This window comes from Oncorhynchus kisutch, unplaced genomic scaffold (assembly GCF_002021735.2).
Source record: "Oncorhynchus kisutch isolate 150728-3 unplaced genomic scaffold, Okis_V2 Okis02a-Okis13b_hom, whole genome shotgun sequence".
NCBI classification, from domain to species: Eukaryota; Metazoa; Chordata; class Actinopteri; order Salmoniformes; family Salmonidae; genus Oncorhynchus; species Oncorhynchus kisutch.
Genome location: NW_022261979.1, coordinates 3,990,237 through 4,017,869, shown reverse-complemented (window position 1 = coordinate 4,017,869; position 27,633 = coordinate 3,990,237). Strand labels below are relative to the sequence as shown.

The 27,633-nt window shown below is 39.3% G+C and overlaps 4 protein-coding genes across 4 annotated transcripts; all 4 read right to left on the bottom strand.

The window, feature by feature from the left end:
• Positions 1-365: 365 nt before the first annotated feature.
• hoxa9b (homeobox A9b) lies at positions 366-2,876 on the bottom strand. Its single transcript, XM_020472428.2, has 2 exons — positions 1,911-2,876; positions 366-1,256 (listed from the first exon to the last, which is right to left on the bottom strand). The coding sequence occupies exons 1-2, from the start codon at positions 2,467-2,469 to the stop codon at positions 1,018-1,020; spliced, it is 798 nt and encodes a 265-aa protein (XP_020328017.2). The 5' UTR covers positions 2,470-2,876; the 3' UTR covers positions 366-1,017.
• Positions 2,877-5,788: 2,912 nt separating this feature from the next.
• On the bottom strand, positions 5,789-8,493 carry hoxa10b (homeobox A10b). Its single transcript, XM_020472426.2, has 2 exons — positions 7,590-8,493; positions 5,789-6,786 (listed from the first exon to the last, which is right to left on the bottom strand). Exons 1-2 carry the CDS (start codon positions 8,380-8,382, stop codon positions 6,509-6,511), a joined length of 1,071 nt encoding a protein of 356 aa, XP_020328015.2. The 5' UTR covers positions 8,383-8,493; the 3' UTR covers positions 5,789-6,508.
• An 811-nt stretch (positions 8,494-9,304) lies between these two features.
• hoxa11b (homeobox A11b) lies at positions 9,305-14,711 on the bottom strand. Its single transcript, XM_031812097.1, has 2 exons — positions 14,078-14,711; positions 9,305-12,738 (listed from the first exon to the last, which is right to left on the bottom strand). The coding sequence occupies exons 1-2, from the start codon at positions 14,709-14,711 to the stop codon at positions 12,506-12,508; spliced, it is 867 nt and encodes a 288-aa protein (XP_031667957.1). The 3' UTR covers positions 9,305-12,505.
• An 8,058-nt stretch (positions 14,712-22,769) lies between these two features.
• hoxa13b (homeobox A13b) lies at positions 22,770-24,940 on the bottom strand. Its single transcript, XM_020472434.2, has 2 exons — positions 24,250-24,940; positions 22,770-23,954 (listed from the first exon to the last, which is right to left on the bottom strand). Exons 1-2 carry the CDS (start codon positions 24,893-24,895, stop codon positions 23,713-23,715), a joined length of 888 nt encoding a protein of 295 aa, XP_020328023.1. The 5' UTR covers positions 24,896-24,940; the 3' UTR covers positions 22,770-23,712.
• Positions 24,941-27,633: the final 2,693 nt, after the last annotated feature.

Sequence of the window (27,633 nt, the reverse complement as noted above, 5' to 3'; positions counted from 1 at the left end):
CCTGTTTGGATATAATTATGCTCATAGGCCTAGCATACCTATACTCTCAACCTCTTACTAAATAAATAACATTTTCTGTAAATATTGAGTAGGGATATGTTTAATGTTTTAATAAATAGGCTTGTGATAGTTTATCATACGCAACATTTATATCAAGGCATAGACCTATACATGAAAAATATGGTTGCCTTTTTAAATGAAAATTATAACCGAATAAGATTAAGTGCTGTAGCAACTATAGTTGTTATGTTTTGGATAAAAGGAAATAAATACAGATATCTTGTCAGATGTTGGACATTTATCAACAATTAGAATCTTAGTAACAATTCATTCTCAAACAATAAATATGGATTACGACGCACAAAATCATTTGACATTTTATTTGATATTTCATACAAACGACTTTTAGAATCGAAATACTCTGACATTGAGGTATTTTGCGTGTGCACAGTGTTGCTGTAATTCCATAGACAAAACTGTTAAGGATTTTTATCCCAGCAATTTAAAAAAAATATCACACCGTCTAAACATGTTTCTTTCGGCAAAAAAAACCTATAAATAAATAAATAGTCTGACAGGTAGTTGAAACACATTCAGGTAGTCAACGCATAAACATGATTAGGCCAATAACATAGACTAAACTCTGGGTGAAAAAACCCACAATCAATTCATGAAACATTTCATGCAACGAACATTAGACAATGTCTAACAGTAATCTGTGTGCATTAATGAAATGATTTACCAATTACATCCAAGTTATTGAGATAACATCAAAGTACCAATGAAACAAATAAGCATTGTCAAACAGAGAACACTCTAGGAAGAAAACGAGCCGACAGATTTTACAACGACAACAACACAACAGCCCTACAGAATACAACATAGACTATAGATCAAGCAAAATGTGGATAGATTGGCAACTATTTTCCAGAAATATCTTCGTTTCCTGAAAGTCCACCAATTGTAACTATTCACAGTTTATTCTACGGGTCTACAGGGCCCGCACTGCTCGCCTTTTTAACATGTCTTTCGACGGTCCTTATTCCCTTTCTTCATCTTCATCCGACGGTTCTGAAACCAGATTTTAATTTGTCTCTCAGTCAGATTAAGAACTCTTGCTACTTCGTATCTACGGTCGCGGGGGAGATACATGTTAAACAGAAACTCCTTCTCCAGTTCGAGAATCTGATGCTTAGAGTATGGACAGCGCTTTTTTCTGGTGGATTTTGCATGAAGCCAGTTGGAGGATGGGTCATCTGAAAGAAGGGTTCGACAAAAGCGAGACAGAGCTCATGAGAAATAGTGTTTTCCACAAGAGTCAGAATGGTATTACAAACTGTGGAGGACGAACAACAGCAGACAGGGTCTTGCTGAAATAGCCAACATGCAGTAGCTAATACAGTCAGCCGTTTATGTGCTCGTTTCGGCCTTCTGACCCTAAGGCCTAGTCTACTGCCCACAACAGTGAGAAATGAACTGGTATAGTTTAGTCATAATCCAAATAGCAAAATCATGGTTTCTCACAGTAAAAACCGAGTCGAGGAGGGGACGACATTTTGCCGATGTGGGGCAGCTGCCTTGGTCCAACATAATCCAAATATCAAAATCATATTATCTTTCACAGTAGGTTACAAACTAGATCGAGGAGGGGAGGGAGTTTTGCTACTGTCGGTCAGTGGTACTGCTTTGGCGCAATATGATCCATTCGTTATCAAATAATGGATACAATAGTTTGACTCAACCTTTACAGAAGGCCTATATTATATCATAAATAATGTATTAACGTCAGCCTCTAACCTTAATTTCTAGATTCCTGCTTAATTCAACATTAATTAATTCCAAAGATCTAGACACATATGAGATCATGATCACCATTACGCATGAATCCAAATGAAAGATGCCGTGCTTACTTGTGTTGATCTCCCTCTCCCTCTTTTCCTCTACGGTTGATGTGCTGCTCTCTTCGTTGGGTTTGGAGAAAATGGCATCACACGCGATCGTATCCTTCTCTGCGCGGAACGGTCCGTTGTCAATGTCGGACACAAGAGGTGTGTGCGTTTCCAGCGTTGTGCAGTCCCCATTTCCTATCAGCGGCTCGGGTTTGATATCATAGTTCATATTTGACGATAATCCCGTTAAACATATCGACGTAGAAACCGGTTCCAACGCCCAGGAACGCATAAACATCCCATCGGTATCTCCTGTTGGACAATGGTGGTGTAAATATGGCTGGTGTGTTATAGATGCGCTGCTCGGAGGCTGATGAGCAGAAATGGGACTCCAAGACGCACTGAAAATAGAAGATTTCGTCTGCAAAGGGCAAGATTCCGGACCGCCATATTCAGTTAGCATCGGCTGGCTCGCCTGTTCCACCCCTGGTCCGCTTGAGTATGTGTGTGCCATAATATCCCCTTGGTCGCGGGGAAGATGAGAGTCTGCATAGTAACTAAGCGTGCCTAATGTCGACATGACAACAAATACACAAAGCCAAAGGCAACTAAACGTCCACTGTGATATATTTAGAAAAACAGGATCATGATACTATTCGCTGCACCAAGAACCACCACATTCGTTCAATAAATTGAACCTTGGCCGGGATTGGATTGGGTGCCGCAGACACGTGACCGTGGGACAGAACAATAAATAATAAATCAGTCTACTCAACTAGCTAAATGGTCACCATTTTCCTCCGTTATATTTTTAATAGCAAAGTCATATGCCTATATAATTTTATACAAGCAGTAAGGTTTATGATTTTTGTTTTGAAATGAGACTTTTACGTTGATATACGTTGCTATGTTTTATATAAGTCTAGAAAGTGAGAGAGTATAGCATGTTTTTCTAGCCTCCCTAAAAAATAAAGGAATGCAGCAACGTAGTAAGGAGCTATATATCCACTGTGACGTGTAGTCGTTACTACGCGCAGAATAAGAAACATTCATTTCCTTATAAGAACTCTCACCACCGATCTAAAATGTGGAATTCTATAGAATTCATTTATTCAATAAGTTATCCAGTATCTATCAACATAATTCAGTCCATGGTTGCCTATAAGGGCAAAAACTCCGAGGTTATTCCAAATAATTTATAGCATTAGATTGGCGATATCCTTATATAGGCTACTTATTAAATAGGAAAATACATGCAGCAATATTAGTTGGCCAAATACATACCCACGTTTAAAAATATTAGACCTGTGAGTTAATAGACCTATATACTATAGGTACGCTGATGTGAGGTGAGTTGACATTTGCCATATTCATCATATTTGCCATTATATGCCATCTGTATTCATAATAAAGTCCCAGCCAAACCTATAGGTCACCACATCTGCTGTGGTGTACATCATTTTCATTGCTATTGGGCTATTACATGTGTTATTCAAGCCTGATATTTCGATTATCATCCGAGTAATGCTCTCTTCAAATGGCTTGAGATTATTCCATTTTGCTTGATTTAAATAAGGACAACTAAAACAGTAAATATTTGAGTGATACGGTCTCCATTGCTCTGGGATATGAACATTGAAATTACATGTAAAACCTTATATATGTAGACCTATGTGACCCTATAGGAAAACACACCAAGGACCGGTTTCCCGGACACAGATTGAACCATAGTCCTGGACTAAAAATAATGTCCAGTAGAGAATCTCCAATGGCTAACTCCCATTGAAAGGGCTTTTCAGTCATACGTGTTTTATTATTGTTTATTATAGTGTGTATTATTAATTCGAACGAATGAATTAGATCTTACTTACCAAATTACTGTCCCAAATCGATTCGAAAAAGTTAAGACCGAATCTAAAAATGCATACCTCACATAGGCTATTATTTGATAGTCAGACTAAGACTAATTATTTATATTTAAGACTGAAAAACACAGGCATATACAGCCATTGACACAGTATGTGTACACGAGGAACAAGCTATGTGTATTCTACCATCGAATTAGTGTTCGGAAATAAAAATACAAAACTTCTACATAGTAGCGTCAACAAATCCAAGTGTCAATAGATTATGGAGAAAGATCCCGTTGTGTTAGTGTGTAAAACCATAACAGACTATTACTATTTATGGACCAATGAGTGAACACTAGGACGGTCTGCGCGGCGCTTTTAGCTATCAAAGTGGGGAGAGAGAAAAAACGTTAGGTGCTACAGCAGTCTGTTTTTATCACGGGGGCTATTTAGTTGTTTTTCTTTAGGTTACAACCTGGCTGTCTGGGCTAAATATCGCCAATAAAATCCATGCTTTGTGTCCATTGTGTGGCGCAGCAGACGCATCCGGCACTTCGAATGAGTGCCACTGGGAACGCTGCAGCAGCGCACGAGGCTTTGGCCAGACTGCAATGATCATAACCGAGGCCTTGCAGTCCTTCCTCTCCCTCAAGCCAACTCGATATCTCTCCCTCTGAGACATAAAGGCTAAAGGCCGCGTCTAGTGCTCGTCTTTTGTTGTTGTTTTGAATAGATATGGCGATATGTGTGAGGAACAAAATGTCCTTTGCAGTCTTGATTTTTTTGTTCGTTTTTTCTTTTTGTTATATATATCAGACCCGGCGCCAGGATAAAGTGACTAAGGGGACAGTTGAAATCGGGGAATGGGCTACATTTGGGGGGTTCTTGCATTGGAATTGTATGAATTCTGCATATATCACGCTGTACCACAATAAACATAACGTTTAAAAAATGCAGACTCCGAGATGTTTTTGTGCTTTGCAAGTCACAGGTTTCCGCTGCACTGTATGCATGCTTATAATAGCCTAATGTCGACATGAGAGACAATACATTTCCGTAGACACATGACTTAAACAAATGCATCGGAATTGTTATAGAATATTCTACACACGACTAGGCTACTCAGTAAATGTAGCCTACTTCCGGGGCACAGCTCTGTTGCCAGAGACAATTTGGAGTGTTCTGTGAAACGCAAAAGTTTTTACTGAGGCAATTAAGGCAGTTTCGTGTGGTGGGGGAAAATACAGCCTAACAACACGAAACTACCTGAACCCCTCAACAGCTCTCTCTCCTCCTAAATAAATAGATATAGTCTACAAGCATTTATTTTACACATTCATTTCGTTCGCACAACTCTAACAGATACAATCGAAATCATAGGGATCCTATAATTCACTCTCCTTCTATGCGTAATTGTAATTAGATGGTCAAAATTCTAGCATTTCTCAATGTTTACACTTGTTTTACGCATAACACAACATTTGCACACCTGAAAAGATACAGTCCAAATGTGCATATTTCACAACGCTCCACATGTCGACAGACGTAGTGTCCTTTCATAGATAGCATATGATGATGAACCAAACTACCGCCAGTAATGTCCTTGAGAAAACCATGTTGTTTTCCGGGTCATTTTGCCACCATCTATCCAGTACACCCTGCAGAAAACAAGAGCTATCCCGATGGAGTGTCTTTGACCATAAAACTTCACAATGGTCATTTCGTTTGTATCTATTTAGCCAGGAGAGTTCACTCAGTAACACATGCCACTCTTTTCCAGGGAGTCCTAGACAACAAGTGTAGTGCTTGCATCATGGCTATGGCTCAGGCAATGATTCCTATTGAAATGAAGAGCATCAGCGTCACACAAAAGAGGAAACTGATGTTCTTTTTTTCTTTACTGTAAAACCAACCCGCAACTGAACAAATGGAAGCTCGTGGAATAAAGAGGGGGTCCCACCACCAGGCTATTCCTCTCGTGGGGATGAACGATTACATTCTATACAGGAGAGATGATCTGTGGACTGAAACATTCCAATGCAAGGTAAAAACGTGGCATGTTTTTAATGACTTACTTAGTGAGGCCAACAGACAACATATCAATTCATTTCACAGTATAGTCTCTCTATAGACAAAGCAATGACTATATGGGCCATATTATTAAAACGGTTTGGAGAGAACAATAAAAATAAGAATAAAAATACGAGAAGGCAAATTGTAAACAATATTTACAAGTCTCAGATAAGTTTCTTGTGTATAAATAAAACCCTTTACAAAATAGTTATTGTGTGATGCTTTTAGTATATATGGCTATAATACCAGCAACATGTGCAGATATTAAATATAAAATCCATCGAGGCTCTTTATCCATGACGTAACCTAGGCCTATATTGCTACAGGTTACAACATTTCCCCAAGAGCTATTCCAGCAAGCACAGATGTCAATGCGTCACTCAAGGTGGCTATATACATGTATTATGTACCACGAATGCCGATATTGTGCAGCTCTGAAACACTTAAGTCATTCCATGTCTATATTAACTGTTGGTATATACATAAAGGGAGCAAACATATGTTATGACAGTATAAATACATAACCACGACAAAACAAAACAGAGACGTATTCAGGTAAAATGACAACAAAACGACATATCAATAAGTTAGCAATTGTAGCCCTAACCTACACGGTCATATTCACACGACAGGGTTTCTCAAAGGAAGGCGCTCTGGCCATTGATGGAGGAGGGCGGCAAATACGGCACGAATGTCTCACGAAAAACTGAAGTTGTTCGCTAGCTCCCGATAGCTCCTGTTTTCCCGACTCATTTTTTTCAGTTTCATTCTTCGGTTTTGGAACCAGATTTTGACTTGCCTGTCTGTCAGGTAGACGCTGCGGCTGATCTCCAAGCGACGCTCACGAGTCAAGTACATATTGAAGAGAAATTCTTTCTCTAGCTCAAGAGTCTGGTGCTTGGTGTAGGGACAACGCTTTTTCCGGCCACTCTTCGCTGTCAGCCAGTTAGCTTTGGTTTCAGATGTTCCATCTCCTGTAGAAAGAAATTGAAAGAGAAATTAGTGCGGGCAACATATTTTTTCTTCATGCTACTGCACTGATGTAACTTTATAGTAATTGTTGCCCAATTGTAGTTATTGTACACAGAAATAATGCAATTCCATAAGATGTTTGCATCTATAGACAAACACTGACCTAATACCTATCAACATAAAAAATGTGTTGTCTAAAATTATCTTTAAATAGCCATCCTGAGCCCATTAGTTTATTTGACAGTAATACGAAGTTAATGTAGACACACACACACACACACAATGCCCGTTGTATGCACATATTTTGCATCTGTCCAAACACCTAAGCTATTACATCCACGTTGTGCTCAAGATTCAATGAATTATATTTCAATGTATTAATGCGCCTTTGTTAAGACATAAGGTAACTCATAGTCTGCTGAAATGATGGCTGCAGTTGATGGTTTAGGGGGAAGACTGAGGATATCAACGCGTTGTATTAGACAGATGTACTGGACAGGATTGGCCTTGCTGCTCCTCGTCATAAAATAATGTTAAAAACAACTGGAGGAAATCCCAGCTCGTGGCCACTCTGTCATACCCCACAAAGACATACCTTTACCGCTGCGCATATAACCCACATATGGGGAAGTTTTCATGTCCACAATATAATCGATACAGCAGTAGGATGTGCCTCTAAAAACCAAGGTTAACGCCAAGGCACATCTACACTGACTCGGGGCATTGACACTACACTCCCTCCATGTACACCCATCAAGATCCCATTGTCATAAACGTCATTTTTTGGATTTAGAGCAGTACTCACCTTTAAAGGGTTTGACTGGACTTTCCGCACAGCTCTCGGTGGGTTCGGGGGAGGACAATCCATTTACAGACGATGCCCGGGTGTCCTCATCCGGAGCACATGACGGTGGGTCAGGCAGTGCTTCACTCTCCCTCCTGCCTGTATCCGCCACCGGGGTAGGAGATGGCGGTGAGGTGTCGAAACGGGCCGGACGTTGTAGAGCGAACTGAGTAGGCTGTGGGTTCCGCTGAACGTCTTGATAAACCTTTGAAGAGGTATATGTCTGAGACAGACGGAAGTAACCGGGAACAGGCACGGTGCTGTTTGTAACCGGGCATGATCCCGGTGTTAACCGGGAATAGGAAATGTCTTCCGTCGTTGTTGACCTTTTAAGACACTTCTCTGATTCATACAGGCAAAACGCATTCTCCTCTTTGATGCTCGGAGAGAAGGAACAATGAGCAATTTGCTGCTGGTTGTTCGGCTGATCTACTCGACAAGATCTCGAAGTCTCTAGCCATGTTTCCATCCCTTGAATATGTGAATATGGGCCAGATGAGGGTACCATAGTTTGAGAATTGCTCTCGTTGCGTTTACTGAGCCCAGAGAAAAAAGCGCGGTTGGGTAGTCCATAGGAGTACTCCGAGCCTGGTGACAAATACACGCCGTTACTTTGGTAGTATGAAGCACCGCTCTCGGTTCGTCCGTGGATTAAGGAGTCTACTAAAAACGAGTTTCCACTTTGGTTGTCAGAGCATGACATCGTTGGTGTATAATTTGACGGAGGATGAGGATAGCCCTTTCTGGCTGACATTTCTTGTGTAAAACATGCTGAATATAATTACAGATACTCACACTTCTCTGCGCTTTAGCTGACAGCCAATTAAAACACAAGAAGAGAGACTCCTCCCATTGAAAGCACGTTATGCCAATATGCCATATTCATTTTGTTCAAAGATTTAATATAATAAATGAAAAAGTAAAGGTAAGTGGTGTATTAAAAGCTATCAGTTCAACCTAAAATGGTGGATAGATAGTAGAGGTGACATGACATGGGCTGCATTACCTTTTACGATAATCTATGTTGTAAACATTGACCTCAGGCACCCTTTCACAGACACGCACGCGCGCACACACACACGCACACGAGAGGGGGGAAGATATAATCATACACAAATAACTATTTACATGTGAAGGGACAGTGCAAATACCTGCAGATGTCTGCAGACCTTGAAAACAGTTTAGTGGAAAGCTCGTTACACTTTCCTCTCCAGGAAGCGTCAAAACATTGCTCTATTCAAGTTCACAGAACATTGTGACAAAATATCTATTTGACTATTAGTTAATGTCCCTTAGTTATCAATTACAGATCATTTTACATGCGAAAACAATCATCAACAGCCTTGACAATATAAAGGCTAATGGGCCTACATGAAGCCAGAGTATAGTAGTAGAACAACATGAGTTTTCTAATTTGCTGCTGGTTAAGTCAGAAACAAAATAGGCCGTGGCAAAGATTGTTTACCTATCTTGTTAACATAACGGGAAATATAATCTGAAACAAACACGTTACAAACACGTTATTTATCAAAGACATGTGCATTTGTTATGAAATACCTTGTGCGTAATTGGTGCGTAATGCATTTTACAACGTTTCGATTATTTTATACACCGCCAGAAGCAATTTCGGTGGGATCCCATTTATTTCCTTAAGAATCCAATTGAAAACAATATCCTCAGACTCATATCCCCAATTGAATAGAAATAGATTAGGCCTATGTAAATCATAGCAATAGGCCTAGCTGTGTTATGTGGTTCTAACCACAGCCTTTATAAATACCACTGCCTTTATTATCCCCCCATGCAGTTGGGAAAAAGATCATCCTTGCTATGTTTGTTACTATAATTACCACGGTTATATTACGTCATTGTTCTGACACCAAAAACACTATATGGTGCGACTTATTTGGGGTTTTATCCGATTTAGAAATTAATTAAAAATGAATAGCCTAAACCATTGATTTGAATGGGTACTAGTCTCATGACGTGCGTATAATAATTTCAACAGCCTATTTATTTACCTCTAGCCAGTGGTACTTTAAGTTATTATTAAGTTATTATCATACTTCAAATCATTTAATGCATGTCTCCTTATAGCGGCTAATAAAATCATGTTAACAATGTTTCTTCTGTTCCAAGTTATTCTTGCAACCGGACAAAAAAATATGCCTGCACCCCTCGTGCGTAATGTGGCACTTTACTACATCCGCTAACAGCTATTTTATTTTTCACTGGAGACTAAAAAGCCCTCCGGTAGGCTATGGTGATACTCAGCTAGAATGTTCCCCTTCCCAACACACACACAAACCAAACACATTTTATAATCTAACGTTTCGTATTTGGTAAACTATGGTAATAATGACTCTAAGAACCATTCGAATAGTTCGTGTTATTTTTCCAGAAAAACGCCATAGACATCTCTAGACAGGATAAGGCCGATGTATAAAGCTATTTTACGTTTAGCATATTGGTTATATTGTATATTATATTATGTGCTGTGTAACGGTAGGTAGGCCTCTTCAGTCATCCTCTCCCACACGGAATACATTGGTTCTAATACATTGGGATTTCAGCGATAAACCAGCTTTATATATAATTTTCTAGCAGGATGGAAAGGCTCCTTACAAAAACGCCTCACTTTATTCCATTTTGCCAAGAAAAAATGGACCACACACGTATTTGTTTTCCCATTTCGAGCATTTTGAAATATATTTCGATAAAAATAAGAGAATATGTAACAATTATACACACAATCGGGATAATTACCTGAACAATGAAACCCTGTAATGTAATGAGTCTGTCTTTGGATGTTTGATGCATGGGAAGTAGAGTCTCGGCCAGAGTTCCGTCCACATCCACGGCATTGATCCATGACATTGATCCGAGCAGCGCCTCCCAGTGGAACAAACAAACAACCACGTTCGAACTGCAGATTCCATCCTGAATATATTCCTGCCCGTGCACGCTGAGCTGCTGAGACAAATGAAGCAGGAAAAGTCCGCGAACACAAGCTTTCAATGCTCCCAGGCAGGCAGCCGTTGTTTTTAAAGCCCTTAGTCACAGTTAATAACCTTGGTCTCAGACGGTTTATTGCACTACACTCCAATTGTACAAATGTTCCAGACGAAGACGCGTTTTATGGCCAAGTTGCTGCAGCAACAGGGAGGATGTGTCCGTAAAGGCGGCATTCCGGTTAGCCTGACCGGACAGGATGCACGGCCCAAGACCATCATCACCCGGACTGGCTGCAGCCGGCCATCTACACTAGCTTCATGCTGCTATCACTCTTAATTGGTGTTTTCACTAGCCCAATATTCATGAACGCCCATTGTCTTTGAACTATAAGACATTAACCGAAATATTGACAAACGTAAGCCAATTATACACATAGGCCTAATACACAATCAGTAGGTCTGTTCAACAACTGATCAAGTTTATTTTAAATATAGGCTACCTTAAGTATTTTGCTTTATTTATTTAAAGTAGGCTATACATTCTCATTTTATAGGCCTAGTATTCTTTTTGAAACAATAAACTTAAACGCGGTACATTTAAACTCCAGACGTTGATTGTATATAAAAGTCGTCCGGTGATAGATGGTTTAGCATGGTACATAAAGTTGAATAAAATAACGTGCTAGACAACCTTTTGGGTGGAACTTCCGTAATGGATATTTAACATTAATGGCATAGGATCCCATTTCGGCCCATGGGGGCAATGTAAAGTCAAATACATCATACATCTGATATGACCCACGCAGCCAGGTTTTATGTCGAGAATCATACAAGGAGATATTTTCTCGAGACATATAGACCCATTCATCCAATTTAGAAAATAAACTAAGAAAACAAACGGAAAGGTCTCGACCTGTGACTCGTATGTCTCCAATAGGGTGTGTGAAATAGGCTAAGCCTATATAGGGCCTAATCATTCCTAAAATCCATCGTAGGCTATTTACACCGAGGAACATTTGAATTGGCTCAAAAATGAAGACAAAGAACTCAAATGTCCCAATAGCTCAATGTATTGGAGCAGCTTTTCTCTTGCCAAAAACGCAGGAAAATAGCTGATATGTTCCGACATTGAGAACTTAAACAAAACGAACACTTTCAAGTATCAGGGAGGATTGAACAATTTTACAATATAACCTTTGTATGTCGAATATTTCACGAGAACAAAAACAATGGCAATCAATGCATAAATAACAGGCCTATTTTAAACTATAGCCTAGTCCTTCTGTGCTTGTGTAATGGCGACAACAAACAACCAACAAAGTTAGGGATAAATCATGCCTTCTCGTCATGGAAAAGGTATGTACCCTTTGTAGGTATATATATAATAAATGTAAAGATACAGGTTGTTAAATATGTTACATCGTTAAATGTCGAATTTGATATGAAATGGGCGCGCGTAAATCTAACTTTCGTGTAATTCATGCATTATGCATTGATGCCAATTAAATCATTTGCTCGAAAATGTGACTTTTACGCAAGTTAGGATTCGACCAGATATATGTTCTGTTAATTCATGCATTATGCATTGATGCCAATTAAATCATTTGCTCGAAAATGTGACTTTTACGCAAGTTAGGATTCGACCAGATATATGTTCTGTTTTGGTGGCACCGCACTTTCATAACAACAAATAGCCAGATCAAAAGATCAACAAGAAAATCACCTACAATTTAAATAGGCCAATAGGCCTAATAATAATAATATTACACTAGATATTACTCTCAACAAATTAAGTATGATGGACAAATAAATCCACAAATGTCTGTCCATCACGGGAGGAATTTGCAGACCAACGAACTTGAAATTAGCGATTGAGCTTCATGCATGCCTTGTCTGAGGGGAGGGGACATCCATCAGCCAGTGTTACAGCATAGGGTTCGTGGTATAATACTGCAAACGGTCTCTGTTCAGTTTCTTCTCTTTCATCCTCCTGTTTTGAAACCAGATTTTAACTTGGCGGTCGGTGAGATTGAGCATCCTCGAAAGTTGAAGACGTTTCTCCTTGTTGATGTAAACACTGAAAAAGAACTCCCTCTCCAATTCTCTGATTTGGTATTTGGTGTATGGACATCTCTTCTTACGGGTTCTCTGTCCACCTGAAAGGAAGAATTGCAATTCAGACAGAAAGATCAAATAGGAAGCTGCTTTCGTTCTGTAAAAAAATGCATACATGGTGTCAAAAGGTTTATAAACAAGAATCTAAATAGACTGACAACAAAATAAGTTGTGCTTTTTTTATCATAAAAACTATTACTGAAAGCCTTAAATTAAGGTAGAAACGGGATACATGTTTTTGGCCATGTTTTGCTTTTAATAAGCATGAAATCCCAACATTTCTATGCATATTTAGGGTACATTATGCAACATAATCATGACATTTCTTAGAGTTCAGTATATGGAAATGACGGGTGGTATAAAGCAATAGCCCTAATAATAACACCTCTGGACAACATCAAACACCTCCCAAAAGGAACATCATTACAAAAACGCAGTGGTAACCGCTTTCTAGCGCTGTGTATACTAGCCTAATGTATTCTACGGTGTATGCTGTGCTTTCTACACATTTTCTATGTAATGTGTATGTTTTTATAGATTTGATGGATCCCAGGACTCTCTGGAAAACAGTGCCCACTGTGCAAAAACTGGTTGAATCAACGTTGTTTCCACGTCATTTCAACAACAAAAAATTCAATATGATGACGTTGAATCAACGTGAAAAACTGATTGGATTTGCAAAAAGTCATCACCGTAAGGGAATTCTTTTTCACCCAACTTCTAACCTAAATCCAATGACATGGTGAATTGTTTTGTTGCTTTCATGTTGAATTCACGTTAGTTGACAACTCAACCAAATGTAAATCAAAACTAGACGTTGAACTGACGTCTGTGCACAGTGGGTGGCAATTGTTACTGAGTGGACTATCCTCCTGGCTAAAAATAAAAAAGAATCAATTAAATCTATTACATTTTTTAAATTATTTACTTTATCGCCTTATACTATATCACTAAGATTATATTAATATAATAACAATATACCATTCAGGTTATAGGGGGGACCATGCAGCACATATTCAATACGTCCCTGAATTATAATGTATAAAAATATAATGTTGCAATAAATCTATCAATTCATTAAGTTGTCGTTGCAGTCGTTTGATACGTTATGAAAAGTAAGCCAAGCTATGCGTCTAGAACAACTAATAGGCCTAAAAAGAATGCTCGAATATTTTAGAATGGGAAATTCTCTGTCTTTCACGGCCAATTTCAGTTCCAAGCACGTGATCTTGTCGTTTATAACAACGTTTTTGTTGGGGTAGATCTACAGCCCCACAATAAACCTTACGCGCTTATAAAACAGCATATAAACGCCTTAATAGCAGCGCGTTAGATTGCAAACTTTCTCACAGAACTGGTGCACGTCGTCTTTATACTCACCGCTGGCGCTATATTTCTCCTCATTGTTGCCGGAAGAAGACACGGGGCTGCAGCTCACCTCGCCCGGCGGTCCCTCCTCTGTATCCCGGCACTTGTCGGAACCGGTCACCGGAACTATAGATTGTTTGGTGGCAGTTCTGTCCACGGAGTGTTCGCTTGTTGGTGTGGTGTCTGCGCTCCCTTGAGCAGTATCGAAAAACTGATCAAAGGCTTGCGGTAACACTCCATTCCTACTCACACTGCCCTGGAGACTTGATGTAGGATTGGAGCTGCTGGTGTGATAGACATCACTGGAGTTATTTCTCGTGAATATTTCCCCCAAGGAGGTCGAGCTTGATAGACAGTCCCTATGCACCGTGTCCTCAGTGGGGTAGCAGTGTGACATACCGCCCCTATGGTGGTGCCATTTACTGGAGCTACCAATGCCATGATAGTCTCTGAAAGCTACCTCTCTGACAGACGGAAGCTGTGGCAGAGTTGAGGATGGGTAGGAATATGTCATGGGACAAGAAGACTGACTCTGGTGGGACAAAAAAGGAGGGAGGCTTGAGAAGTCTGTTCCCGAGACGTAATAGGTGCAGCTGCCGGGCAAATACATATTAGACCCAACTGGGACCCGCTCATCAAAATCCATAATGATTCGATCTTGCGTAGCCTGTAGCCTGCTCTAATAGTCTACCAACCCTCCATTCGCATCGTTCCTATGTGCTGCTAGGCTCCAGTCACTTTGAAGCAGATCCGTTGAGCAACAAATTCTAAGACGTGAAGCTGACGTGCAGTTTGTTCTCCATCCATTCCTCAGAGCGCCAGTCATGTGACCAGGGGCAGAACTGGACAGATACGTCTGTTCAACTGATGCGTTGCAATGAGTGAATGCGTTTCTTAATTCAAGTGTGTGATACGAAATAATTTTCCAAATGTACAAGTAATCATAACAATACATTATTTGGTATGGTTACTTGTACATTTGGAAAAATATTCATATCACACACCTTTGAAGTCACGATAAATCAAGGCCTTGTTGGCAGCATGTGCGAATAACCTTTGTTATTAACGACAATCCTGGTGTTAATACTTTCTGAATATGATTTCCATGTGTTATATTCTCTCTATCTCTGGAACATACATTGGTCAATAAGGCGAATGTGCTGTTGTGTGGACACATCAAGGCATTGTAAAGTGAATGGGTAAGATACAATATGTATGAAATATAATTATACCAGAACAACCCAGAGCCTTCTATTTGCCATAAAAGGCTCTGGGTCAATATATTTCCACAACCACTATGCCTTTTCCACTAATGTATTACGCTAGTAGTAATATTAGCCTACAGCATGTGGGCTAAGGCTGCAAGAAGAATACAATTGTATTATACAAAAGCCCATCTCAATATAGCGCTACATCAATATATTTGGACGCATTTCCGTTTCTATATATCAATATATTTGGACGCATTTCCGTTTCTATATATCAATATATTTGGACGCATTTCCATTTCTATATATCAATATATTTGGACGCATTTCCATTTCTATATATCAATATATTTGGACGCATTTCCGTTTCTATATATCAATATATTTGGACGCATTTCCGTTTCTATATATCAATATATTTGGACGCATTTCCGTTTCTATATATCAATATATTTGTACGCATTTCCATTTCTATATATCAATATATTTGGACGCATTTCCATTTATATCTGTATATAATGGATAGGCTTTATGCAAATTCAGAATCAGTTTCCGTTTATATTTCCTATAAGGCCTATCCGAAGTTAGAATTGTCACTTGTTGACCAAAACAATCTCTCGTGTCTCAATCTCAATCTCTTATGGCTAAACAACTTGATGCAGGGCCGTAGTAGCAAGACAGATTGTAATACTATTGTGGGGCACTCTAAAAATGAATATTGCGTCCAACATCACAGGAAATGGGACATCTCTTGGATATTCTAATACACATATAGCCTAAAGTACACTATGGTTCATAATAAACTAAACTATTGAGAGTCTAGTGAGAGTACGATACATGAATGGAATGGCAGCATGCGCGCCTAATGCATTCTCTTTCCTATCACCTGCATCAGTGGACACGTTCTGACATTAGTGTTTTAAAATGCAACAATAGAGTTCAGGGTATACAGCACCAACCAACACAATCAGCTCGAGTCAGACATGTTTTATTGCACTTTGCAGTTGGCTGTGTAGTTGCCATTGTCAGAACAGACATGTGAGGACTGCTGCGGCCGGCGTGCTCACCAGACGACTAGATGGCATACATGAAGTTCAATGAAACGAGACTCAAAACAAGGCTCCAGGTGAGAACTTAGGCCTGTGCGTAAAATGGAGACTGTAATGTCTTGGAATGGTTGGAATGCATGTCATTTGTCGGCTACGAAATATTGAATGATTAAATGGTTCGTTAAATAATACAACTTTATGGCAAAAGCCTAATGGTTGTATTCTCTGTGAGCATGACATGAGTCCCTTAGGCTAACTATATATAGGTTCAAAAGTGTTTTAAACCATGCTAAAGTATCTCGTTTGTTGTATCCCATTCTTCAGATTGCACAGTCAGTCTCGTTTTGCGTGCTGCAGAACTCAAGTTCGGGGGAGGAAAAGGGTCACCATTTGTGAGAAAGGGGCCACAAACACCCCTGCCCTGTGCCCCGGATGAAGTTCATTCGTTCATTACCGTGACAAATGTCTCAATGGTTAATTCGCGTTAACTGTTTGATAGGCCTATTGCAGCTTTTCTCAAACTCGGTATGAAACGCATATAAATTCGAATTAAACGTTCTCAACAAATAAAATAGGGTGCTAACTTTACTTTTGAAAAATAAATTACATGAAAAATATAGCTATTTGATACCAGTTATAGCTATTTGATACCAGTTGTTAGTTTGACTTTTTTTGTTCAGATGTAACATGGCTGATCAACAAATGGGTGGTCACGTTCAAGATGAACACATGTACTATACCAAGCTCATCAACAAGGCTATATGCCAAAGATATTGGTGAATTTCTAAAATGTTGCAGTGATTTGACATTCAATTATGGTGTTTTCGATTACCTTTCCAATCTAGCCGAATGAAATAAGCCTATACCCATAGCCACGAAGGCTGCTTTTGGAATTGTGGAATTGTCTCGTTAAGAACTCGTCAACATGTGAGAGGCAGGTGTTATAGAACAAGTGGTAACTTAGTTATGTATCTTACACGCTCCATTGCCATTGACTTTAAATAGAAAACATTTGTACTTTACCACTACTTGGGTGTGAGCCATTTTTCCACTGGCGCGCCCTCATATTTATGCCATTTAGATGTTGTTTTTCTGTATAGGCGCTATAGGCTTTACTGCTTATAGCAGTAAATGTCTACGAGCATTTCTTCAGGCTGGGGTGGGGGGAGTTTAGCCTACATCTCTACGACACAAGTGCCTTGCACTTGGAAATGTGGAACATCACAGCTTAATGTCTCTCTATACTGCCTTTTTACAGTAGATGATATGGGTGGCGGGAACATTACAGCTTTATGTCTCTCTCTACTGCCTCTTTAGAAGAGACGGCTGACAGCCGGAGAAGCATAGCACAGAGGAGAAAATAAACATGATAGACCTCATCTCATCACTAAAGACATGATAAAAGAAGACGTACGCCAAGAGATGCTTATATGGAAGATGTACGGCAAGATGATTATGGAAACGAAAAGGGAGTAACCGAGGATGCTTTAGTTGGCAGTGCCATAAGAACCCTGGATGCATTGGATATGTTGTTGCAACAAGCGGAACTCCCATCACCATCCATCCTCCTTAAAGTCTCGGATAGTTTAAGGACATACTTGCAGTCAAGAGTCCTGGAAGCAGGATTTTAAAAGACAGCTTTGTGTGTGGGACGAACCATTCAACATGTGAACCCCTTAGATATTATTTACTTGAGTTATAAGGTTATAGTCGTTGTAATAATAACGTCATATTTGTAAACACACCATTAACTACCATTCTTTCTTATTATAGACTATTATTATTATTATTATTACTACTACAGTTACTATTAGTAAATAGCAGTATAGTTCTAGCAGGCATACTTGTTATTTTATTACCATAACTAATTATAATGATAATGACTATACACTCTTAAAAAAAGGCGGATTCTAGAACTTAAGGGTTCTTCGGCTGTCCCCATAGGAGAACCCTTTAAATTCCAGGTAGAACCCCTTTGGGTTCCATGTAGAGTCCTTTCTATAGAGGGTTCTACCTGGAACCAAAAAGTGTTCTCCTATGGGGACAGCCGAAGAACCCTTTTCGAACCCTATTGTCTAAGAGAGTATTGTGTAGCATTGCATTTGATCATTTGATCGACTGGGGCCTACTTTGTGTAAAACGTCACATTTAAAAAACGGAAATGTGTCTGGACCCCCGAGCCATTTAATTGCATGGTAAAGCACCGTTAACAGTCACTTCAATACTTATGTTTTGGGGTTGGTGTTGGAAATTGGACAATAACTAATGTGCTGCTGAATATTCTAATTCAATCCATTGAAAATCCAGGCTGTAAGGCAACATGTGTAAGGAGTATTCTTTCTATGGGTACTGTACATGTCCAAGGCAAGCATACACAAGTTTACAACAATTATTTAAACGAGTATGTATATTTGATTCAATTAAATTGATGTGTACGGACTTGCTCAATTGAATGTCAAACTTCAATTGCATGATTTAGAAAAATATGAATATGAATATAACAAGAGTATAACAGGGATGAATTGGAGTTCCCATTGGCCCTTTAATTGAAATGATCTTTCTGGTTTTTAGAAGAGATCTGATGTATTCCATTGACTGTTATAGTTATATCTATCTCATGCAGGGAACTGAACAGTCCTCTGCTGGTCTACTATAGACCACACCCAAGTGTACACCGCACTGGAATCACTTGAAGTGTTGCAGTCAAATTAGCCTTTGGGTGGCAGCAAAAACAGTACAGTCATGAATTGTATCCATTAGTGCACACCGTAGCAAAACGTTTTGCAATTGAAAACTTTTCGCAATGAAAACGGGTGTTTTTTATTGGAGAAGTTCAGGTTAGCCTCTCCCTTTTTCCAGTTTGTTTTCTTCTCTTTGGTTATCAGTGAATAGGACCCAGGTTATATATGTAAGATGCTCCAGTCCAGACTTGCAAAGTCCAGCGCCATAATTTCCCTCGACCCCGCACCTATAGCGGGACCTTCTCCTTGGTGGGACATACTGAGTAATGTGGGTGTAGCATAAAGGGACAGTTCATTGATTTTACATATTTACACATTTGTTTCCTTACCTTGAAAGAAGTCTATGGACAAGTGACTGCAATCCACACTTTTAGAATGCTTTAAATGTAATGCCCAAATAATCAACTCAATGTTATAATTGAAAAGCAACTCATTGAGTAACAATCCATTTAAGAGATGATTTGGACATGCCTTTTTAAACGAGCCGTGGATCCACCTCCTGGACACAATTGTTCCTATCGGTTTAACCTGTTTCCAGGAACTACTATACCTATCCCTCTTCATTTATTAAATATATAGTTGCTATCCACATGATTAGTCCTTGTATTCTACATCATGGGGGTCTTCTGATAGATGGAATGTTGACTTTTAAGAACGCATCACTCACGCAACTACACAGTATTTGTATTTTTCTGCACACACATTTTGTTTTGTATGAATTACCATAGAGCTGTCTTTGCATTAGGACTGTTTATACCATGGCATTGTTGAATACTCCTTTCTGATTGGCTTGAAGGGCATTCTAGAGCGTGCATTATTTCCCTATAATGCACAGTATTTTTGGACGGTAGAATTGAATGACTGTATTTGTACATGTTTTGTTTGAGCTGCTTTTGAAAGCAAAAGTCGAATTGAAAACAATATTGTTGAATTCTATTTTCATAATAGCCCACTAGGACTGATGGTTTGGTTAGCTAAACTAGGAAGTCTGTTTGTTTGGTTATCACTGCAACTAACGTTACTGTAGCTATTTAGTTAACTTGCTAGCTCCTTCAGTGGATTTTGAACACATTTATAGCGGCAAATGTGTTAAATTATAGCCATGGTATAAAAGGGATAATCAACTCGGTGCTCTGTGTTCTCTGGAAAATACTCGCTAGCACGTCGTGTAACACACTTTCCATTTCGTTCATTATTTCCATAGAAGCATAGCCCCTCGTTGATTGTCCCTTATATAATGTATAGTTTGTATTTAGTTCTTGTGATGTTGTCATGTGATGTTTAGCCTGATGAAGACCCTGTTCTGTGAAGACGCATCCTCCTGTAGCCTGTCCATCTGCTCCTACCATACAGTATAAGGTATGTTTGTAAATAGTTCACAAAAGTGTCCATTGCCCGATACAGGCCTGCTTGTCATTTTAGGAGTTTAATTTGACGCCAGTCGGTATAGCTTAAATTGGAACGTTTGATTTGACATTCCTCCTTTCAGTCATAGTTAGTGCTGTATATATAATGACTGTAAAAAAATACATTTATATTGCCCATCTTTTGATTTTAGGTATAGTCTATTGATTAAACATATAATCTCTCATATTTAACTATTTATTTCATTATATATTTGTTTTTCTGGTAATTTTATCCACAAAACAGCTATACCCTTTTTCTGCTGTATTGATATGAAGTTGTATATAGTCTATCCACACTAATTCCCTTCGCATTTCAGAGAATGACCAGTTTTCATAGCATTACTTTCAAAGTTGTTATAGGCTGAACGGAGATGGGACATATTGAGAAGAATTTTAAAGATTGAGCATTTGATCATATATCCACAATAGTGTCTGCCTTCCTTTAAAAGTGATTAAAAAACAACGGGCGCATCGAAAAACCGTAAATTTCTATATAGGCCCAGGTTGGAGATTCATGAACAAGTCTGTAACAAAACGTAATCAGATTACTAAATACCATGTACGCATGATTGACAAATATTAGCCACATTTAAATCAGTGCATTCATTCCTGTTTGGAGAAGAAGAAAAATACCCACAAGGCAGTACTAGCTATAGGTTTCCACGACTGCAGTACATATTTAAAGTTCTCAATTGAGAAGACAAAAAAAAGTGTATTTCCCTTTGGAATGTGTTTCACTCTTTGTTTTCTAACACACAAATGGACAATTTCGCTATTATTGCCATATTAAGGACAAGCATATAAATATTACGTACATCAAGGTAAGCCTTTACATTTCCTATAGTACTCAATAGTGAATCGTTTCCATTCGGCAACATTTCTCACATGAAGAAATCTTGGATAAAGTATCATTCCATGTATTTCACCTGCATGGGTTGGGCAATGGTCGGAGGCATATATCAATATATACTGAATAGAAATATAAACACAACATGCAACCATTTGAACGATTTTCCTGAATTACAGTTCCCGAGTGGAGCAGCAGTCTAAGGCACTGCATCTCAGTAATAGAGGCGTCACTACAGACAGCCTGGTTCGAATCCAGGCTGTATCACAACCGAACGTTATTGGGAGTCCCATAGGGCAGCGCACAATTGGCCCAGCGTCGTCCGGGTTTGGCCGGTGTAGGCCGTCATTGTAAATAAGAATGTGTTCTTAACTGACCTGCCTAGTTAAATTAATAATAAGGAAATCAGTCAACTGAAATAAATTCATTAGGCCCTAATCTATGGATTTCACATGGCATGGGTGGGCCTGGGAGGGCATAGGCCTACCCACTGGGCTAGCCAATCAGAATGAGTTTTTCCCCACAAAAGGGAATTATTACAGACACAAAAACTCCCAGTTTCATCAGATGTTCGGGTGGCTGGTCTAAGACGATGAAAACGCCTCATGTGGAGATCCTGGGATGGCGTGACACATGGTCTGCAGTTGTGAGACCAGTTGGACATACTGCCAAATTCTCTAAAATGATGGAGGTGATTTATGGTAGAGAAATGAACATTGAATTCTCTGTCAAGAGTTCTGGTGGACATTCCTGCAGTAAGCATGTCAATTGCAAGCTCTGTCAAAACTTGAGACATCTGTGGCATTGTGTTGTGTGTATGTGACAAAACTGCATATTTTAGAGTGGCCTTTTATTGTCCCCAGCACAAGTTGCACCTGTGCAATGGTCATGCTGTAAAATCAGCGTCTTGATATGCCTGTCAAGATGCATAATCTTGGCAAAGGAGAAATGCTCACTAATAGGGATGTAAACAAATTGTTGAAAAACATTTGAGAGACATAAGCTTTTTGTGTGTATGGAACATTTCATTCGATATTTTTTTTCAGCTCATGAAACATGGGACCAACACTACATGTTGCGTTAATATTTTCGTTCAGTTTGACCATGGTTAGCCCTACACCTGAACTCATCAAATGCAATGACGCTGATCCGGCAGCAGATGGCAACATTGTCATCTCATCATTATCAGTAAGGCATTTCTCGTACAATAGCCTAATGGCATTATAAGGGCTCAATGTTGCAAGCCTCTACAACATTAAAATGACAAAATGGAAAGCTGTTTGACCCGTTGTATCAACGCTAATCATAGGTCTAATCGGCTTGTAGCCTACCTAAATTCAAGAAATTAAATAAAAAAGCTAATGAAATGCCTCCGACAAAACGTTACTGCAAAATAAATGCTCATTACTAGTCTGACTTTAAATGTGTCTGAGAAAAAATATGAACAACGTAGTAACGGGGTTTCTCCAACTTTTATTGGGAAGAGCTTATGTGTTTGCAGTCAAAAACAGGGGAACCTTTAAATGCAACTGTTCATTAATTGCAATCAGATGTATTTACATTTGTTATGATAGAAAACGAAATACAGCATTTTCAAACAATGATAACGGCGCAGATAATTGTTGCGTAAAACAGAGTTAAGATGATTATTACTGTATGGGAAAAAAGACGTAGCCTACTCAGACAGAATAAAACAATCTAATCGTTTATAATTAACTGAATATTGATAGAATGCATAAAGTAAATGTAAAGCAATGTACTAATTGATAGCTCGATCATTATGTGATGGGAAATGTTTCAGCTTCTAAAATTATATTCGTAGGCATAAACGATTTGCGGGTTGCGCGCTATAGCGCTCTCACCAACATTTCAATATCAATCAATTCAGGGAATGTATACTCAAATTCAACGAATAATCTCAAACCCTCAATATCAATGCTGCACAATTTTTTCAGTCATTAATTCTTACTCTGATGGAGCTAAAATGGAATTGTCCCACAAAGATTTGAGTTTTTACGTTTCCAATTACAGAAGGCTATGTTCTGAGTAGAGATGTCATATTTTAGGCTATGAGTTATTTAGCGTATTGGGAACAGTTTGTAGAAAATTATAAAAGCTATATGTCCGTCGAATAGAGTATGAGACAGAATACATAAACAAGGAGGAAGTTATTTCCCCATTTCCTTCAAACACAGGACATCGAATGGTTTCAATTAATTACGACAAAAAAAACACACATAAAAGCCAAGTGGACCTCCAAAAACAGAGCCAACCCATGGCGGGCGAGAAGGAGACGCCTTATATTGTGTAATAAATTATAATATAGTTCATTTTCATTGAACAACCTTCAAGTCTCTTCTTTTTCTGTCTTTTTGTTTCAGTTGTTCCATATACAGCTAACTGGGACTCTTAAATTTGTTGACAACCTTCTTCTCTTTTACTCGCCTGTTCTGAAACCAGATAGTCACTTGTCGCTCTGTCAGGTTTGACTGATCAGATATCCTTCGTCGTTTGTCCTTTGTGATAAATTTATTGGCGGCATACTCCCTCTCCAGTTCTTTCAGCTGTACCTTGGTGTATGGCACGCGCTTCTTCCTCCCACGTCGAATAGAGCTGCCATCCCCTCCAGATACAGTGTCTGTGTGAAGAGCATAAACACATGCTTAATTAACCTAGAACCATCTGGAAAATTGCTAAAACCGTAGTATAGTTTCTTATAACGATGGGATCTGTCGTGTCTATCCACAATTCACATTACGGTGACAAGATGGATAACGGTTTCTTCTAACGAATTATGAATATGTAAATTGTAAAAGGAAAAACAACGCAGGGCGAATGATGGTGTTTCTGCTTTTGATAAACGGAGGTTTATCATGTTGAAATATGCATAAGCTTGTGAAAACATTTAAGAATGTATAGCCATGAGTCCATACCTTGAATGGACGATTTCCATAGATGGTTTGACTGTGGCTGGTCCTTAGCGCAGTAAACCTGACCATTCCATCCATTGGTGATAGCCCATGGCTGATAAGGCTCCACTGGCAGAAGAGGCTCATGCCTGGGCTCGGTGGGTCCGCTGAGGGTGGGTACCACTGGGATGTCCAGATAGCTGGAGACAGGTTGGTAAGGGTTGGAGGAGTAGCCTTGGTAAAAAGCGAATTCCTTCGCCCTGGACCCTGGGAACTCCTCTCCTGAAACGGATGTGTCCATGTATTTGTCCCCATAGGCAGAGGAGGGTTGCGCGCAGGACTTGACGCTGCCGTGTGACATCCTACACGGGTAGTAGCTGCTGCCAAAATATCCATAAGGCAAGGACGCATTTGATGAACTTTGGGCTGCGGAACAGGGGCTGCATTGTTTGACAGCTTCGCCCATGCCAGATACGGGCACCTCGCTCGACGTGTAGGTAGTGCTTGGAGCCAGGGACGTCGGATGCGCCAACAAATTCCTGCACTGATTTGCTGCATAATTGCCTCCTGTGAAGCCCTCCATGTTTTTATTGATCTCATCCAAACCGTTATCATACAGAAACATGACTGGGTCAATCCAGCGGGAATGGAGAAGTAATGACGCGGTCATAGCATGCCCTACATCGAGACAACCAGCTCTTTTTAAAAAATCCCCACGACTGAAAAAAGAGATACGGAATCTGGGAGAGTAACCGATACTCACGCGCCTGTGTGGACCTAAAGATCGCAAGGTTATTGGGCAAAGCCAGGCACGTGATATGCAAAGAAGCTGATAAACGTCTAGACTGCAGATAATGCAGCTCCATGCCCAAAATGTTTATACTCTAAAACAATATAGCATTTAGGAGGAAAAAGACACATGTTTTAAACAAGATGATCCGTTTCGAGATATCATACAGATAACCATAGGCCTACACTCCATATAGTTGTTATTAATTAATCTATTGGAATCTGTCTGATGTCATTCTTGGTTTATAGCCAAGCATTTTGCTGAGGAAACATCACATGGATGGAGACTGACATTTAAATCCCTTTTGTCAAAATGCTGATAAAAACAGTAGAATGGAGATGTGGTGGACGCAGATTTATGTATGCAGCCATTACGCATTTCAATTTATCAACAGTTATATGGCCAAGGCAGTTTGTACGAAATATGGGTTGATACAAATTTAATTCATTCATTTATATTATTTTTTTTATTTTTTATTACACCGTGTGAGTATGGAAAATCATTTAAACGACCTTCTAATTGACCAGAATGCGCTGAGCTTGAAAACAACGTGCTGCAAATAGCTTGGAAACAACATGCCGTTAGATACGTTTTTTATCCCCCCATTTGTTTTATATACACGAAGTAGCATACATTTGGTTTTATATACACAAAGTAGCATACATTTGGTTTTATATACACAAAGTAGCATACATTTGGTTTTATATACACGAAGTAGCATACATTTGGTTTTATATACACGAAGTAGCATACATTTAGTTTTATATACACGAAGTAGCATACATTTGGTTTTATATACACCAAGTAGCATACATTTGGTTTTATATACACGAAGTAGCATACATTTTGTTTTGAGCTAATAGGAAAATATCAAGGAAGGTGAAACTACATTGAAATGCTTTGGTGGAGAAATATCAGTCATTCAAACTGTAAAGGAAATCAAGAATAGTCTGTGCGTAAAACTCACTGAAATGTAAACCATGCATGCCACGGCAATATTCTGAAACACACTGCTATTCTAGCTGCTGTTCGGTCTCTTATAGGCTTTATAACCTACCGAGAGAAAGCAGCGAGCACACTATTTGTCAGCGAGCTCTTTCACACATGGGTTAGACTGCTGGAGGCCAAGGACAAGGTCAAGTTGAAAGTTAGTTGTAGTCCGTCTAGCCAGAGATGTTGTTGTCATCCAACCACTGACCGTATGGCTTGAATTCCTTCAGGAGAGGTGAGAAAACAAACAACTACATTGTTGAATAAACCCATTGGTGATCTTTTGTCGATGTTTAAAGAAACCTCTGCGCTTATTCAGTAAAGGCCATAGCATTTCTTAGTGACTTGGGGGGTGGGGGATATCTATTCATTTGTCCATGTGAGTTTTTGACAAAGTAGTGAGGAAATTATGTAATTGCAGAAACATGCTGAACATAAAAATGTAAGGGCATCCGACCGGTTTTCGTGTTTACCGACATGGCATTTATCCAGGGGTAGTATCACCTGGGTAAAGACATAGGCCTGGCAAACTAGAAACTAAACCCATTCCATTCGCATTTCAGACGTGTAAAACATTAGCAGACAATAGTAAACTGTGGTTTCAAAGAGAAGTTCAACTGCACCATATTTTCAGCTCATTAAGAATGAGAGAAACATTCTGCTCTCCCATGATTTTTTATGCATGTGGTAAGAGGCTCTCTCAGTTAGGCTACAGGCTACTAGAGGAACGAATTGAGCTAATCAATTCGAATCAATGACAAAGTAGCTGTTTGTGAAATTGCATTTTACTTGTGCACAAATATAACATGTGAGAATTCGGCCGAGAAGAAAAAGAAAGACGGAGCTAGACGATATCTTATTTTAAGTTAGAATGAGCAAAGACTATAGGTTACAACATCGCCACTGGCTTTGTCTGTGAGAGAGAACGAACGAATATATTGTACTGCATTTCTTCCATTAGACGTAGTTGCGTGGAATATTTTAATAACAATGTATTCGAAATTTTACAAGCAAGAACACCAATACAATAGGCCGAGAAGGTGCCTTTTATGGTTAAGGTATTTGCAGGAGAACATTAGCATTTGGTTGTGACACTGCACCAACATGGCTTAACCTGTACTCTTCATAGCTATTCAACTGCCCACGTTCCCAAGATACACACTTCCCAATATATATAGCCTGTCCCTGTATGTTTGAGGACACAAAGTATACAATTGTGCATATTTATTGAAATCTGTTTCAACGGTTTCGGTCGATGCTGTTAACAAGTTATTTTGGAGGGGATGAGATATATGCCTGTGCTTTAAGCATATACTATACTGTACTATACTGAAGTGTTTCATTCCAAACCTTGGGCGTATTGCCACCCAACCGAGTGGGCAGGAAATATCACAGCCTGCTAAATGGCTGCTAAATTCACAGTCAGAACTCCTTCCCTTCTCTTCGAATGGAGCCGAGTTCAGTGAGGCTGGGCTGTGTTAAACCATATGTTAGGCCTATGTTATTTAAGCCTATGTTCATGCGGCTATGAGAGAATTCAATGGTCGCAGTGGAGACATTAGCGGCCCTACCGCAGACATCGAAAAAGTGTCATGTAGCTAGTCATAAATAAAGCAATGACGCTGTGC

Bases quoted from the DNA above. Each gene is read 5' to 3' on its own strand.
- hoxa9b (XM_020472428.2), bottom strand. From the start codon at position 2,469: ATGTCGACATTAGGCACGCTTAGTTACTATGCAGACTCTCATCTTCCC. The intron at 1,257-1,910 runs GTAAGCACGGCA...CCCTTCTTTCAG, and splicing joins GGAGAGGGAGATCAACACAA to ATGACCCATCCTCCAACTGG.
- hoxa10b (XM_020472426.2), bottom strand. From the start codon at position 8,382: ATGTCAGCCAGAAAGGGCTATCCTCATCCTCCGTCAAATTATACACCA. The intron at 6,787-7,589 runs GTGAGTACTGCT...TTCTTTCTACAG, and splicing joins TCCAGTCAAACCCTTTAAAG to GAGATGGAACATCTGAAACC.
- hoxa11b (XM_031812097.1), bottom strand. From the start codon at position 14,711: ATGGATTTTGATGAGCGGGTCCCAGTTGGGTCTAATATGTATTTGCCC. The intron at 12,739-14,077 runs GTGAGTATAAAG...TCTTCCTTTCAG, and splicing joins GGAGAAATATAGCGCCAGCG to GTGGACAGAGAACCCGTAAG.
- hoxa13b (XM_020472434.2), bottom strand. From the start codon at position 24,895: ATGACCGCGTCATTACTTCTCCATTCCCGCTGGATTGACCCAGTCATG. The intron at 23,955-24,249 runs GTATGGACTCAT...CTCTTCACACAG, and splicing joins ATGGAAATCGTCCATTCAAG to ACACTGTATCTGGAGGGGAT.